Source organism: Tigriopus californicus, chromosome 11, assembly GCF_007210705.1.
Source record: "Tigriopus californicus strain San Diego chromosome 11, Tcal_SD_v2.1, whole genome shotgun sequence".
NCBI lineage: Eukaryota > Metazoa > Arthropoda > Copepoda > Harpacticoida > Harpacticidae > Tigriopus > Tigriopus californicus.
The window spans coordinates 3078549-3095258 of record NC_081450.1 but is presented as its reverse complement, the minus strand read 5'-3'; the positions used below and the strand labels follow the sequence as shown (position 1 = coordinate 3095258).

Here is a 16710-nt window from a genome sequence, read left to right as displayed (position 1 = left end):
GCCATGTCTAGGCAAATAGCTTTATGGTGTTGAGCCAATTTGATAGTGCGTTCACCGAATTACACCAAACATGTTCATTTCGTTGGGATGTGTGGCACAGCTCACTCGAAATCACTCGATCGAGTGTGTCTTAGTTCTCCCTCCCCAAAATCAGGGTGACGGGGCCACATTTTTCCTTGAATTTCCTTTACTTGACATCCCCTATTGTTACCAGCTAACAAACTACCCTGGCAGAGTTTATCTATACCTCTCCACAATTTTCGTATAACGAGTACTGTACTTAGACAAATTTTTGTTAGCATTCCACATCTACCGTACATTCAAGAGCTACTGCCGCTGTCTGTCAATTCAAACTTGTTGGTAAATCAAAAGTCACATGTAGATTAGTATAAATAAATAGAAATTTCAATTGCACAGAATGGAGGATTACATTGTCTATGTGAAAAAAACGACCAAGATAAACGCAAGCCAAAGTGAAATAATTTGAAGCCTTTCAAAAGAGTTAGACACTTTTCTAGTAGTCAAATGTTATTGTACACCATCCAGTTACACTCATCTGGTTATTTCCCTGATAAAGGATCTCTTGAAATATGGACAAGGTTTTTATAGTAGCTCAAAAAAAGTCGATAGTTCAAGTTTGGCAATGCTTTGAAAAAATGTCTTCCTTAAATATTAACCATGTTCTTTTAATCAATAAATTTCTCCTTTGGAATTGAATGACCATGTCCATGCATCCATTAGTCCTTCGCAGAATCCCACGCTCACCAACAATGTTCAGAAGTTTCAACGGAAATCCTTGGGGAATTCCAATTGTTTGGCGCCTGTGTCAATCACCTCCTTCACGAAGTAGTAACAACAAATCAAAATGTGTACTCGCCAAGAACTAGAAAAGTTAAAAGGATTTCTCACCCAAAACCGGGATCAAATCGAGACCAACTTCAGAGAAGTGGAACAATCCTTGAAGGCTGAATTGAGGGTTCTCAAAGATAGGGGCAACTCTGTTATCCCAGAGGTGGATTTCAAGGATTTATTGGAGGCCAAACAATTCCACGAAGACATCAAAAACTCCGTTCACAAACGCGGTGTGATCATTGTGAGAAATTTATTGGATCAATCCACGGCCAAGGAGATTTTGAGTGATCTGAAAGAGTACATGAGAGACAACGGGGAAGATCCTGATGACCCCCAAGCCATCTTTTTCGAAATATATTGGTCCAAAGCGCAGGTATGCAAAACAAACAAGACCTAAAAAGTCACGAAACTTTGTAATCGAACTCTCTCACCCTCAACTGACGTTTCTTTTTCAAGATCAGAGCACGGCAACATGCAAATATGGTTCAGATTCAGAAGCTCTTGCTATCCTTATGGAACAGAAATCCAGACATGGATGGAACTGTGGATCTGTCAAAACCATCAATGTATTTGGATAGATTTAGAATGAGGAAACCTGGCGATGACCGATTCCACCTTGATCCCCATATTGACAGTGGAAGTATTACTCGTTGGTTGGATCCAATTTATCGGTAAGAAACCACATTTCATTAAAAAAAAAGTACACAACTAACTATCTCAATATTGTCTAGTCAAAGCTATCATCACATTTTAAACGGAGATTGGAAAGACCAGGATCCATTCACCGTGAATGGTCGAGGTCAAGCAACAATGGATCGCCATTGTTCGTTTTTCCGCACATTTCAAGGCTGGACCGCACTGACACCCTCGGAACCTGGAACAGGAACCCTTCGGGTCCTACCTGTATTGAAAGAGGCTATCTCGTACATCATGCTCAGGGCCTTGATGCCAGACGTTCCCAAGCATGAGTTTCCAGGATACTCTGAACCGAAAATATTTTATTTGGATCCAAAATACCACGAGGTTCTCTTCAACGAAATGATCTCCATTCCGGCCATGAATCCGGGTGACGCCGTCTTTTGGCATCCAGATCTAGTCCATAGGTATGTTGATTCATGGATGGGACTATATTAAGGAATAAGGATATACGACGGAGAAAAAGCGGAAGGATGTCATTTTTTGATTTATCCAACAGGGATATTAGTGCAGTTGAACTTCGGTTTAACGATATTTTTGCTCCCTACCAATTACTGTGTTTACTTCATAGCAAATCTTGATTTAACGATCTCTTCTCCGTTGACGGACAATATGGTTAAGTCTGGCTCTAGTTAAATCGAAGTTCGACTCGTTCGACTGTATACCTTCTTCGGTAAGTTACATGCAGATTCACGAAACTTTGAAAAATGTGCAATCACAGAATCTCCGAGTGAGGATTTGAAAAATGTGCAATCACAGAATCTCCGAGTGAGGATTTTACAAAACTCGGTTAATGCAATCATCTTTGCAGGCCGCGCAACTTACATGGTCAATTCATGACGGACTTAGGCCCGTTGCCTGTAGAAATCCAATTTTTTTTCTTTTTTATATCATATATTCTTAAATAATATACAAAATCATTTTTACAAGCCCCGATTAGAGCCTGGCAAATTTCTCCAACGTTGCCACACTAAAGAGATTTTTTTTAAATGAAAACAAGGTGAATCTTTTCGCTAGCATGTAATGAAACTTATTTTTTTAAATAAGATATTTCTCTAATAGTTTCTCTCTTACATTATTCATATACTGTTGATGAACTCAGATTTCTTTTATCAATGTGAATAATGTACAAGTTGTTGGTCGAGCTCATCAGCCTAAGCGACAGCGTGAACAAAGTAAGGATTTTCTTCCCAATTTTAATGGGTTTATATCCTGTTTCAAGAAGATGTTATGACAGAACATCCTTTTCATCTACCCATTGCTTGAAATGAGAGGCAAAAGTAGCCCTTATAGCCCTCCAGATCGAGTCAGTTTGGATATGCGTATTTGCAGTTTTTTGTGCAAATTCATGTGATCTTTTATACAAACTTACTTTCAAAAAAGACCATATTTATCTGCAAGTTTTGTCCGGGCCTAGTGATGAAACTCAAGGACAGCTGACGCCTTGCTATGCTACTTGGTATTCGGTTTTGAGAAAAGAGCGGTGGTTTAGCCCTTAGAACTTCATATTATTTTGGAAAACTCATTTCTTAAACCTATCATTAAGTTGAGTATTAATGGCTTTTGCTTTAATTTGTCGAACACGCCATCGATTATGAACAGTGTTTCAGTATTTAAGTTTGAGTGTGTGACCTAATCGCACTAAAAGCGAAGAAGGTGATGGTGACCGTCAATCCAATCTTGCCTTCTTTTTCAAAAATGCATTTGAAGCTGCTTTTCAAAAAAATAAAAAATGCCCTTGAATTATTACTCTATCTTAATTTGGTGTATAGCACTAAATTACAAATACAAAAAAGGTGATATCAACTCCGACTGGTTTAAGCATGCAGCAAAGCACAATTTTTAAAAGTGATTTGTTGTTTTTTCGTGCCTAGACAATACCTGTCCAGCTTCTACAGATTTAAAAACGAAGGAAAATAGCTTTTCATTTTATGAATGAAATTCTCTGTATACGAATATTAGAAAAATCAGACTGGAAGATAACCACTGATAACTTGTTTGTCTTGTCACGTCATCAAGTGTAAAAAGAAGAGCATGGGCTAATATACAAGATGCTCTATGAACAATATCACATCAAAAGACGAAGAAGAAAAGGCCGACTATTTAACCTTTTGAGATTTGATTCTGAGACATACATACCCTTCTCAAAAAAGTTTTTAACATTAGCTGTGGAATAGAAGCCATTAAGGATCTATTGATAGTAGAGGACAACACGACCGAGCTGACAACTTGATCCAAGGTACAACTTAAGTAAGCACACAGATTTAGTGGACTACAGTATATTCGCTAAATATTAATTCATATTTATTGAGTAAAATTGAAACTCTGCTTCCGACGATGTAAAAACCAGAAATTTATTACATAATTCATAGTTTGATATAAAAATATTTAAAATTTTAAAGTAAAAAATTCGTCGTCAAAGATCTCGGCATCTGGATGTCATCGAAAAGTTCATCGCAAGTTCACATAGAAAAACTTACTCACTCGATGGCCAGTGCAACTGGGTGGGTATTAAGCACATTTAAAACTCGTTAATTGGTGCATATGAAAACCTTATTCAAATCTTTAATTCTGAGCCGTCTTGATTATTTCTCACCTCTTATTCATCCGTCATCATCGGTGACACTGACAATCAAACTCGAACAAGCTCAAAGATCTTTTACCAGAAAGATCGTTCACATGAAAGATCTTAACTACTGGCAGCGTCTACAAATACTGAGATTGTTTCTATTGAAAGGCGAAGAGAAATACTTATTATCATTTATATGTTCAAGATCTTGAGCCAAATTGTTTCAAATCCGGTTATCAATTCCAAACAAAATGATAGGACAGGAACATTCCAACAAAAGTACCGACTGCGATGAAAAATTGAAATACGATAGCTTTAATTCTATTGGCCCTAAATTGTTTGAAAATTTCTTAATTCTTGACGAATTAGATTAATTTGAAGATGGCTCAATTGTTATTATATGTTATATACAACCACAAACACTTTTTAAAAATCTCAACTTCACAAGTGACTTCAAGAAAGTTAAGAAAACGGAACTGTAATCCATCGCTTTCAAGGGACATGCTCCTGGGTATGATGGTACCTCAACTACGTCAATTTTGTTTTTTCCCCGTGAAACGGACAAAACACTAGAGTGATTGGTCAAATTATAATTTTTCCATCTTCCGATAACATATTTAAACGTGTTCATTATATCTTTTGGTTGAAGATACCAACATGGCTGAAGTTTTTGGCGATAATCATTACCTATTTTTACGGCCCTTGCTCTTAACCATCACGAAAATACTCTCTCTAAAATATCACCTTCGCCTTGAAACTCAAGCATTCAGAGGAGACTGCAAAACTCGGTGGATTATGTTACTAAATGACAATGTCTGACTAAATGTTTTCAAGACTCATGACTTGCCATCTTTTAGCGCTAAATTAATCTCGTCAGATTTTCAGGACACAACTTTCGGCAATACGGGAGACTGAGGAAATGGAGACTTTGCTCCCATCAATATGATCCTATGGCCTAGGAATTGGTCTTACTGTGCCAAGTAGAAAATGTCCAACAATCTAATCGATAAAAATATTCTATTTAAGATGACTTCTAGTGATGATTTTTAAGGCAAAACTTAAACAAATTCTAACAAATTCCGTTTCAAATTTGGGATAGCTTTATGAATCTGTGCCAGGTCGCAGAATTCAAGTTGCGTGGTCGTCTGTTTTTTGAGAAATGGTTCTTGGCAAATGAAAAAGACGGCTTTTAAAGATATATATACAGTAGTTATATCTACTCAAGTAAAACATGTTCTTGAGTGTCACTCAAATGTGCCCAACTCTACTTCGACATTGAAGGCTAACAAGAGTACCCCTGTAATTTATTATATGCTACTTCCATCAATAGTGTTCGTCTATAATACCTCTGTCATAAAATATCATGATAGTAGTTGGACTCTTTTGTAATGCCTTGACAACAAACTTGAACAGTTATATCTACTGACGGGTTGTTTTTTGAAGAGTCTTCAATCGAAACGTTTTCAATCCGTAGACAAGATCTGGTGCGACCAATTTTGAGCGGTTCATCATCCATTGTCTTTTCCTTCAAAGCAAATCCTCATTACTACACAAAACGTAACCATCTCTATCCTATGTATTTCAGCGTGGAAAACGTCCACAATGGAGCAGAGACAAACACGGTTTTGTACATCCCTAGTGGACCGGATTGCCTGACGAATCGTTTATATTTAGAGCGAACTCGATTCTTGTTCAAGAACGGACTTGGTCCACCCGATTTCCAAGGGAGTCCTCAGCACGAGTTGCATTTCAAAAACAGAGGCACTCCGGAGGATTTGAACGAAGACGGAAAAATGATGATGGGATGGATTTGAGAGCTAGAGAGAAGTGATGTGCATGCAAGACGTATTTCGGATTGGAATTTTTTATTATTAAATAGTGCTCAGGTACATACATGAGCCACGGATTGTTGGCGTGTCTCGTCTTTACATTTAGTGATAATGGATATTTAATTATTTATACACGATGATGATAATTTGGGTGTCTTCAATTGTCTAGCGAGTATACTAAGCCAAGCGAGTTGCTGTGGACTCCTTGCGAAGAAATCCAGATGTGGAAATATTCGTGGGCTTTCTGTAGAGCTGATTTTGACGCATGTGCAGATCCTCCTCATCAGAAGAGTTGGAAGCTGAAGAGGATGACATGTCGGATGCCGTGGAGGATCCTTCTGACATGGCCATGAGTCCCTTGGGAATGGATGAAGAGTATTTGGCGTGCTTGTGGCAGAATTCGGCAATTCGATCACAAGCCTCGATCATGCTCTCTCCGGGAACGGTAAGCACGATTCTGACATAATCCTTGATGTTGAAGCATTTGCCTGGCAAGCAAAACACGGACTGTTCCTTCACCATGGTCTCCACAATCTCGAGATCGTTCTCGAATTCAGGGAAGATACTGCGATCAATGCCCACCATCATGTACATGGCTCCGGATGGCATGACGGGCTTCAATCCAGGGATGGTTGATAGTTTGGAGAATGCGAGCTCGGCGTTCTTTTGAATGACATCAATGGTGTCATCGAAGAACGCCTTGGGAGTGTTCTTCAAGATAGTGGGCAGAGCTCCTTGAACAATCGTGTTGGATCCGATGATCCTTTGACTGAGACATTGGAGACCCTTCCTGACCTCGGCAGCAAAGACGCTGTTGCGGTCGTGAATGGTGATCCATCCCATTCTCCATCCGGGAACCAGGAATCGCTTGGTCAAACCTCCACAGCTGAGCACGGGGACTGAAGAGGTTAAACTAGCAATGGGAATATACTCTTGACCGGGGAAGACAAAGTAATCGTAGATCTCATCGGCAATGATGGGCAAGTAGTGTCTTTCAGCGATGGCCAAAATCTTCTTGAGGTGGTCTTTGTTGAAAACGGATCCGCAAGGGTTGGATGGATTGTTAACCAGGATGGCCACGGTATTCTGATCGATTTGCGACTCCATATGGGTCAAGTCGACCTCCCAGTTTTGCTCTGGGATGAGATCGTACTCCTTGGTCTCGATCCCCAAGCCTTTGGCGAGAGTGGTGTAGAGAGGAAATCCTGGACGAGGAACCATGATGTTTTGTCCAGGATTGGCCAATGCAGAAATGCAGAGATCCAAAGCGCAAGAGCATCCAGAGCAAAGAATCACGTCGTTTTCGTCGATTTCCGCTCCAGGGACGGACACGTGCTCAGCCACAGCTTTCCTGGCCGGCACAAAACCAGTGGAAGGTCCGTAACCATTGTTCTTTCCCGATTGAACGGAAGCGGAAACGGCATCAATGATGACTTGGCTAGGCTTGAGGTTGCCGAAGACAGTCGGATCGCCGATGCTCAAAGAAATCATTTCTTTTTTGGGATTGGGAGCCAAGTCCATGGTCTCCAAGATATTTCTGATTGGGTTGAAGGTAGTCTTAGCCATGGTTGAGGAACCTACTTTCCATCCAGTGGTCGTCGATGACGACGACTTGGCGTTGGAAAGGTTCTTGTTCAAGTCTTTCATGGTGTTTGTTTTCGTTCACTCTGTTTTAAAGTCAAAAGCTTGAAGCGTGTGGTGATATTTAAGTCGAGTGGTGAAGTTATAAAGAGCAAGATTGCTGAATTGCCTGTTTTCACTTGGGATGCTGTGATAGGAATGATGTCTCCAAACCCGAGAACGGTTCCTTTCATACCCGTTTCATCCGGCCGTCTCCAGACGAGCCTTCAGATCCCGACCCTCTCATTGGTTGATTTGGAGGCACGACTTCTCGGACGGAGCGCTCATTGGATGGTTCTGGGGGCCGGTTTTCCATCCAAGAACCTACTACTACGTACATAGGTACGTACGTTGTTCTCGCGATATTGGAGGCCCACCAGAAAGATCTGTACTAAACCAGAAGAAAACCGGCTCTAGAGAACATCGCAAAATTGTACCAATCCCCCGATCCAGGTTCAATCGACGACGACGGTTGTCAGCGTCTCGGATTTTGGGGGCTCGAACTCGCGGAGTTAAAGATCGACTGATAATTGTCCTCAGAAATGGTTGATTGTATTGTTCTAGATGGAGACACAGAGAGTGGGGACATGACATTAAAACCTCGGCCAAGAACTGGTTTGAAGAGAACCAGGTTATCAAACCACCGAGATATCACTAAGCACGAAAGTATGTTGAGAGGTCCGGACAAGCCCCCGCTCAACCTCTGTTCAGAAGATCGAACCAAGAGTCCACACTTATGCTAAAAAAGGGATGTTGCGCACTTGGCGATTCCATGCCGACTTCCATCCATGATCGAGGATTGCATTCCGGATCGTTCTGCGTCATTTTGATAGAACAATTGACATTCACGTGCAAACCATCTCAAATTCCGCTTGACTTTTCAGTTCAGATCAAACGAAAACGTTAAATGAAAACTCGACCTGCAAACGCATATTTTTCTACTACCCGTCTAGAAAACTTGCTCTGTTTAGGTGTATTCATCATTAAAAACGTTTACATTTGACAAAAGAGTTGGATTGTCAGTTTACAGCTAAAGAGCATTGGAAAAAATCACGGTTAATTCAAGTACAGTTCCGAGGCATTGTAAGACAAGAGCGAACAAGGGAAATGTCAACCCTCAATAACAGACAACCAACACACATTGAAAGGTAATATTACCACCGTATGATACAAGACACACCCCATCACCGTTCTTTGGCCGAAAGAGTGAAAGAACGGGGGTTTGAATGCTTTCATCACGTGCTCGTTCAACATTCACTTATCACATGATTGAAAGTATCATGGATCATGCCACTGTTACCACTTTTTCAAGCTCACTCGAATGAAAATGGAACTACAAAGAGAATAAATTTGTTGATGACAACATGACTCGAAAGACTGGAGCGGAGGGTGGCTCGAAACTACCTGACATTATTTTTGGCCAAGACTCCAAATTGACTGACTAGAGTGATGTTCAACGCAGAGCTTTTCTTGTCGTTCAATGGCCGCCTAGAACGAGATCAGCTAACAATTTTCGTCAACGAACTTTCAAAAAGTCCAGACCCTTGACGGACAAACATGTCCGAGCTTGAACAATGATTGTAATATATGCTGGCATTTGATCAAATTGCTGTTATTGCTTTTTGTTTTGGAGAAAAATGATTTGGTTAAATTCATTTCTCTAAATCAGTCGTCATTTTCATTGCCAAGATTTCCTACTTTCCTCAACTTGAGCGATTGATAGAGCTCACATCCGTTAACACGCATCATGATTGCTTTTTCCCTCGTTTATTGGATCTGGAGGCATTGGGTATTGTTGTTGTTGGTTGCAGCCAAGACCACGTACTCTTCCATCATCTATCACCTTTACCGTGACTTTGAGTCTCGTCACAACTTAACAATTTGTGCGGTCTGGAGTCGATATTTACTCATGCTCTCTGATCCTTTGCTCTTTGGAAACTGTTGTGTAAGCTCACAGATTGTTATGGAATGCCTACTTTACCAAAAAACAGTCGGCAGACCCTCCTCGATTCTTTCATGAACATCTCACGAGACAATTTGAACCTGAAATGTTGCTAGGAGGAATGCATTGGTATGATTTTTTTGCTCCAGGAAATCGATAGGCATGTCCAAGACCGAAACGAAATTTACTCAAAATACTTGTGAGATCAGACCATCAAAATTCTTCGAACCCTCATTTGACCTGTGCAGTTCAAAATCATCCATTCATCTCCAGTTTTTACTTCCTTGGTGCTTTGTTTCGAAGTAAGCGAAGTAATGTTTCAAACCCATTGTACTTGTATTGCATGACTTCAGATTGCATAAGATTTATTTGAGTTGCATGACGCAATGGGGCTGATCCAATGACAATAAAAGTGCCTGAGGAGTAATGAAAAACAATCAACATGGTTTATATGTCTAAGATTAATATTTTACCTCGGTTACATGCACGTAAAGTACATCAAAACAATGTTCAATTTTGTTTCAGTTAAAACGGTTCCGTCTTTGACGTCATGATTATGCAATCGGGAAGCAATGATAGGTCTTAATCTCACTACTTGAACTTTTCTGATGCTGTCGATGTGTTGTCTAATAGCGTTAGCATGAGCATCACATAACAGAAACATTACATGATCTTACGTAGTTTGAGAGAAAAAGAGGACCTAACATGGTTCCTTGAGTAACGCCACGCCAACTGATTTATACGCTCATGGTTATCTAACAAACGCTCAGTTTCCGATGCTGGCGACGTCAATGTTGTTCAAGTAAAAAAGAAAGCCGTGACTGAATTTACGAAGGTACATGTTCTCAACCCAATCAATCATTGCCCTTTTAGTAGCAAACCCTTCTTAGGCGGTTTGTTTGCGAGAAACCAACCAGATAATCTCGAGTTGTAGAAACCAGCTTGAATTCATTACGGCTGTTGGCTGAAAATGGCAATCGCTGGAGTGAAACTGGCGCGAATGGTTTGGGAAAGTCATTGAGCCATGTTTTTTCAAGTAAAGGGTAGCTTCAACCATCTTAGACTACTTCACCATCCATCATGCTTAAACAGCGTGTTTCGGGGAACGAAATCGCCAACATACGAAACCAGAAGCCATCGAGAGGTCTTTGGGTTCGAAATCAAGTTTGGTCAAGCTTTGTTTTGCAGAGCAGGATTCGACTTGTTTCGACAAAGATATTCAGGTGGGAGGGATAGGTTCAGAGGAGGCAGAGGGGGGAGGATAGGATAGGGGAGGGAGGGATACTTCGGACGTCTTGAACGTCTCGACCGGAATTTCAAAAACAAAACAAAAACTTGATCTCATTGGCAGATATTTTGTAAGTGCATTCATGATTAACGAGTGCACGTGGTCCCAAGCACGGATCGTTTAATCTTGGTTTAAACTAAATACACCTAGTACATACAAGGATGTTCAAAGTAAATGCTACCTATAGTACAGCAGGGGGAGAGCGCATGGTCAACGTTACAAACTAGATAGCCTTGGATTCAACTTAGTTTTTTTTATTGGCCTTGCCAGAGACAGCTTTTAACGTACATGCTACAATGCAATTTCGATGTGTACAACATTTGTAAAGAGTTAGGCGTATTAAAAACGCCTCCAACTCGCTGGTAATTGATAGATTGTACCACGATGTGATGACGTCTATAGCTCGAAATGGTCTGGGAAGTCGTTAACGATCCCTTGACTTGAATGTACTAAGCACAAGATCCCATTCCAAGTTTCTCTTGGACACAAAAACCTTCATTCTGGTGGAAAAGGATCGTTCTAAAAACTGTATTGTCCAATGTCTAGGTCCTGTATTAGTGCTATAAACTTTGGACCTCTTGGATTTTGGTTATACCTCTATTTAGCTGTTTCATCGAGTTACTCTCAGGTTCAGGTATTCGAAAGCCAGTAATTTTCACCCCAATCCGTTTGGAATTGAATGAGAAATATGGAAAAACATATTGCACTCGTTTAAACAATTTTCATTGATTACTACTCTTCAAAGAGATGTAATTTTACATGAGCTCAAACAACAATTATTGAAATGGAACAACTTTGAGGAAGTAGATTACCAGAGCCTTATTTTGATGTTGCTTTTCCAAGATGAATATCGGTTACCATGAAAGGACAGTCGTTTTTGAAAAGCCGCTTTATTTAAATTTCACACCATGATCTTTGATTGGACAATAGTCCCAATGAACTTTGAAAAAAAAATACACCCGACGAGATTGTGGACGAAAATGTCGAATCATCCGCGAATTCGTGCTAACTTTGAAAACTGGTTACATCTCAGATGAACAGTTTTTCAATTTCAATAATTGGGCCCGTTGATTGGTCAACGGTGAAGGCCCGATTGGGGGCTCGTTTGGATGGATTGGTCGGAATAAGAGGCTCGCTCAATTTTTTCAAAGCCGAAAACACAAGTAGTAATGGGGACATTCGGGAACCAGTTCCTTTTTTCCAGTTCGTCTGATATGATATTGGATGACATGGACAACACCGGGATGTTTTTGAGGTCTTGGATGGTTCTTCAGGATTGGGTCTGTTGTTAGGCTTTGGGTGATTCATGGGGATTTTTCCGGAAAGCGAGGTCAATGTAGCCCAGTTGATAATAGCTTAACCATTTGGAAGAAAATAGTACATCTGATAAAGGATTTAACTGATGCCCGTGCGTATCAAGAATCGTGGGTTTAATGTAAACTACTCAATCAAAGTTCAAGTTCTAATTTCAAGAGATTCTCTAAATGCAAGATTCCAAGAATTGATTTGTCATTCGACTCAAATATTGTCCATTGACCCTAAAGGTCAAAGTTTTAAGGTAAATACATCGGATGATGGAGTGAACTTGTACATTCACAAATAGATATGGACCTAATTTGTGTCATAATTCTTTCATTTTGCCATCATGCTTATTTTGGAGTGATAGTGATAGAGTGGAGTGATGAAGAAATAAGCTTGTAAGAAATATGTATGAGGCATTAAAAGGCTCCAGTCTCTAAAAAGATTCAGCACAAGTTACTCGGTAGTCAAAATTTGAGAGTATTTTCATTTTAACCATCAAACAGGTATTTGACGTGGTCAAGGCGAATGCTGGTGGAAAATTGATTGTGTCTTGTTGTGTCCTATTGTGTCTTATACCGATATGCAAATGACTCTAATCCAAAAGATCTCGAACAAACCCCGATCATGACTTTGAATTGGGGCATAACGAAGTTTGAATGTTCTTTGTGCATGTTTTCAAAATCTGAATTTTCTCTAATCATACATAACCTTGCAAGAAGTCATCATTTCGACAAATCTTCAATCAAGATCTTACGATATATTTTTTAAGCTTAACCATTTTTCAAGTTTAATTCAATCGGAGAATACAATCATGAGCAAAAATATTCGCAAGGTCATGAAAAAAATACAGCTTTTGACTCGATAGCAGACCAGCTCATAGTAGTTACACCGACGAACTTGCAATAAAAAACGAGGAAATAACAGTCTTTAATTGGGATAAGTCAAAGAAACCTAGTGATTGAGGCATTTTGTTCACTCCCTTTAAAATAGAGATAGCTGTCGCATGAAAATTATTTTGACTCGAGGATGGTCAAGTCCAGGTCTATCGAGCCATATTCATGCAACTAGACGTGCCAATTTCGACCGTTCAAAGTGTTTATTGTGATATAATCCCATGACAGTCTGGTAAATGTCACCGATAGTGGTCCGGATGCTCGTTTGGACAGTTGTTAAAGAAGGGAAGTAGCATGCTCTTGCCAAGCAAGGGATCTGAAGTTTCATCTCGCATTCACCAAAAACAACCACTTGGAGGAGAATGAGTAGTTCTGGATCAAAATTCTGATAATTCTCAAGTCAGATCAGACTATCGATGCTCTAGGCATAGATACGGGAGGTTGAGTATACGTCATCAAATTCGATTGATCTGATTGGCTGCCAATTGTCAAGGAAAATGGGCTTTGTTTGGAAACCTTCTCACCTGGGAGTCAGTCGCTTCTAAAAAGAGGTCGCACTTTGCATCGCATAATAGGGCAAAGCTTTGAATTATTTATGACAAATTTGATCCACTATGGATTTAAACAGCTCATTCCACAGGGTTAAGAGTGTCTTTTGTCTTTACAAAGGTATTAGTGTGTAATTTCCCAATAAAATGTAGGTGACACACTGATCTTTCGCATGCTGCCAGTCTCGAGTTGGAGTAAAGCACTTCAAAAAAGAAAGTACAACCATATTCAACAAATTACATTGTAAAGTATAAAGGGACTTGTTTCTTCATAGACTCAGGAAGCACACATGTGATAATGTTAATCTGAATAATCTAATGAAATATTAAAGCAATCTAGTCCTATGAAGAAATGGGTTCAGAAACGGCTTAGAAAGTAACAAAATAATAGTAACTATCTAAAATGCCATATCCATGAATCAGCTTGTCTTCAAATAATTTGGCAGTGTCCTTGAAGAAAATATTCAATGATCCTTGTCAAGATAGAACTCTTCCTTCTACAGCGCATTAGTTCAAAATCTCTTTGGAAACTTTACTTTTTAGTTCTACTGATCGTTTACATTTTTGAAGTGGAGCCACTTGTCAAACCTCGAGCGTCTCTGAATCCAGGGTCCCTAGATGAGACCAACATCGAGATCTATGGCCAAAAAGGTTTGGCGACGACGCCCGGGAAAAGCTCATTCCCCCAAATATACAGTTCCTGCCCATTGTCAAATATGCATGGAGGAGATTCTATTCTTCTTTGAGGATCTTCCTATGTCAAAGGGACAGGAATCCTCGTTCGGATATCAGGAATCATGAAGAAAGACGACGAATACGTTGAGATTTTGGCCAAAACCCTATGACAATCACCGCGATAACTGCGGATTGGGCGTCAATACATCTTCCAAAGAAATAACGATCCAAAGTATGCCAACATTTTGGCATTTCTGGCTCTGAGACAAACGGATTGAGGTTCTGGACTGGCCTACCTCCATCTTATTGAAAACTTGTAGACGGAGCTCAAAATCCGAGTGCATTGTGATGAGCCAAGAAATTTCGGCGATGTGGAACGATTTGATGATGAGAAATGGAATCCTATTCTTCTTGAGACTTGAAAAAATGGGTTATAAGAAATGATCATTGAGTGCCAATATCGAAAGGTTTTTACGATAAACTATTGATTGAATGTTACAAACATTTTTGAACATTGCAGTTACAATATATGACGAGTACAGTAGTGCAGATGAAAATAACAAAGTCAATGCCAAGTTTTTGGGTTTATCCATTTAAAAGAATGCAATTTCATCGTTCCTTATTTCCATTCCATCGATGTAACTGATAAAACTGATCTACTATCGAGAAAAAAATTTTCGGGTCGTTGCAAATACAAAAAATTAGCAAATTCAGTTATGGAGAAACTTTGACAATTGACGCCTGAGCAATGGCAGAAATAGAGCGACCATATCCGGTTTTACTTTTGCGTCCACATTAATACTTTGGACTCTACTTCTTCAGACATCAATTTTTTGATAAAGTAGCCTGGCAATTGGATCTCGGGGTTAACCTGATACAAAATACAAAAAAATCGAGAATATTTCAATAAAGTAACCTCGAAAATTTTTAGATCCAAATGTCGAAAATTTATTTTTCCCCTAGGCTTCAAATTGAGATTGGATGTTCTTGATTCATGATTCTGTGAAGGAGAATGGAGTTGTAGCCGCCATTTCTGATATTTAAACTCATGAGGAGTATAGATTACTTTCCTGAAATTATCATTTTCGCCTTTGACGATCCAATCACGTGTTATGGAGCTTCAAAGTAGCGGCAGATTCCACTCCATATCCATGTTATTGTCAGCTAACTTTAAAATGTGTTCAATGTTGAAGGAAGGAGAAAGATAAAAAAGATAAATCATTTTTTCCAATGTTCAGCCACTACTGATTTATTTGCGAATAAATGGTCTTATCTTACTCAATTTTGAATCAACCAGCTGTTCATTTGTGATATTGGAAGTATGTATGGATTAATGTCTTCTCTTTTCTAGCACAATTTCAAGATAGCTTAAGATGTTACAGATTATCACTTAATTACTCTTAGTTCGGTCCCGTCTTTTGTTGAGAGTAGTTGCAACGTTTTGTTGTTCCTGATGTTTTCAAGCGACCGGTCTGAGTGTGTTGTGTTGTGTAAGTGGTCGCGTGGCTGCTTAAGGTAAGACACTTTTTGTTCTTTAGCTTTCATTTCTTCCTATCTCTTGTAGTTTAGTATTATATCTTTTATTTTTATGTTCATGTCGTATTTCACTTTTTTCGTCTGTCAATATTTTTTATCCCAATTCTAGGTTATTTCATGTATTTTTGGCTTAAGGAGTAGATCATTTTGTTCTTATTGTTTAGTCTGTTCATTTCATGTACTTGTGAATGTAGTCAATTTTTCTTGTTGTTTACAATCCGTTTATTTTCCTATTTTCAATACAAAATTGGGTTCTAGAACCTTCTTTTGTTCGATTCCATTCCATTGATGTTAGCTTGTTCCTGTATTCAAGTTGGTGTATGTTGGCTGAGGCTAGCTAGCTGGTCAGCCAAGAGTAGGTCATAGTAGTCGACTGACTCTTATCTCTTCTCCTCTGTTGGTAGCCCCAACCTAGCAAAATCACCTATTCTCTTCTTCTTGTCTGTCCCAAGGGAGTACGTTCCTCCTTGGTTTCCACCTGGCACGTGTGTTGTTTACCTGCTCTACAGCTGGTTCTCATTCACACGCGCTGGTTTCTCTCTAACTTTGGCTCTCTTGGCTCTGTCTTCTTCTTCTTCTTCTTCTTCTTCTTCATCTTCTTCTTCTTCTACTTTTTCATCTTTTATTTTCCGCTCGCTCATTTCTAACGGTTTTTCTCTTGAAACTGAAGGAAGCCTCCAGAATATTTTTCCATATTTTGTTCAGGTCTCAAGTATTTTCAATTAGCATCCCTTAAGTACCCTTGCTTTCAATAACCATGGAAGCTTTGTTGAAGGGACTTTCTGAAGGGGCTAGGAACTGTCTTGAGCTGGTTTTGGATGAGAAAACTCCGTCCTCTATCAATAAGCCTTTCATTATGGAAGCTTTAATAGCTTGGGTTGGCTTTCCCAAGTATTGGCATCGTCCATTGTTGGATTGAGTGGACTCGTTGATCATACTGTGCTCTTTCTTCACTGGCTA

General features: G+C 39.5%; 2 protein-coding genes across 2 annotated transcripts; one reads left to right on the top strand and one right to left on the bottom strand.

Annotated features, from left to right (window-relative positions):
- The first annotated feature begins 790 nt into the window (after nucleotides 1-790).
- On the top strand, nucleotides 791-6023 carry LOC131890115 (uncharacterized protein YbiU-like). Its single transcript, XM_059239394.1, has 4 exons — nucleotides 791-1225; nucleotides 1309-1523; nucleotides 1584-1955; nucleotides 5703-6023. The coding sequence occupies exons 1-4, from the start codon at nucleotides 866-868 to the stop codon at nucleotides 5929-5931; spliced, it is 1176 nt and encodes a 391-aa protein (XP_059095377.1). The 5' UTR covers nucleotides 791-865; the 3' UTR covers nucleotides 5932-6023.
- On the bottom strand, nucleotides 5966-8524 carry LOC131890113 (tyrosine aminotransferase-like). Its single transcript, XM_059239393.1, has one exon. The coding sequence runs from the start codon at nucleotides 7591-7593 to the stop codon at nucleotides 6124-6126; it is 1470 nt and encodes a 489-aa protein (XP_059095376.1). The 5' UTR covers nucleotides 7594-8524; the 3' UTR covers nucleotides 5966-6123.
- Between the last annotated feature and the right edge of the window lie 8186 nt (nucleotides 8525-16710).

Bases quoted from the DNA above. Each gene is read 5' to 3' on its own strand.
- LOC131890115 (XM_059239394.1), top strand. From the start codon at position 866: ATGTGTACTCGCCAAGAACTAGAAAAGTTAAAAGGATTTCTCACCCAA. The intron at 1,524-1,583 runs GTAAGAAACCAC...AATATTGTCTAG, and splicing joins TGGTTGGATCCAATTTATCG to TCAAAGCTATCATCACATTT. The intron at 1,956-5,702 runs GTATGTTGATTC...TATGTATTTCAG, and splicing joins CATCCAGATCTAGTCCATAG to CGTGGAAAACGTCCACAATG.
- LOC131890113 (XM_059239393.1), bottom strand. From the start codon at position 7,593: ATGAAAGACTTGAACAAGAACCTTTCCAACGCCAAGTCGTCGTCATCG.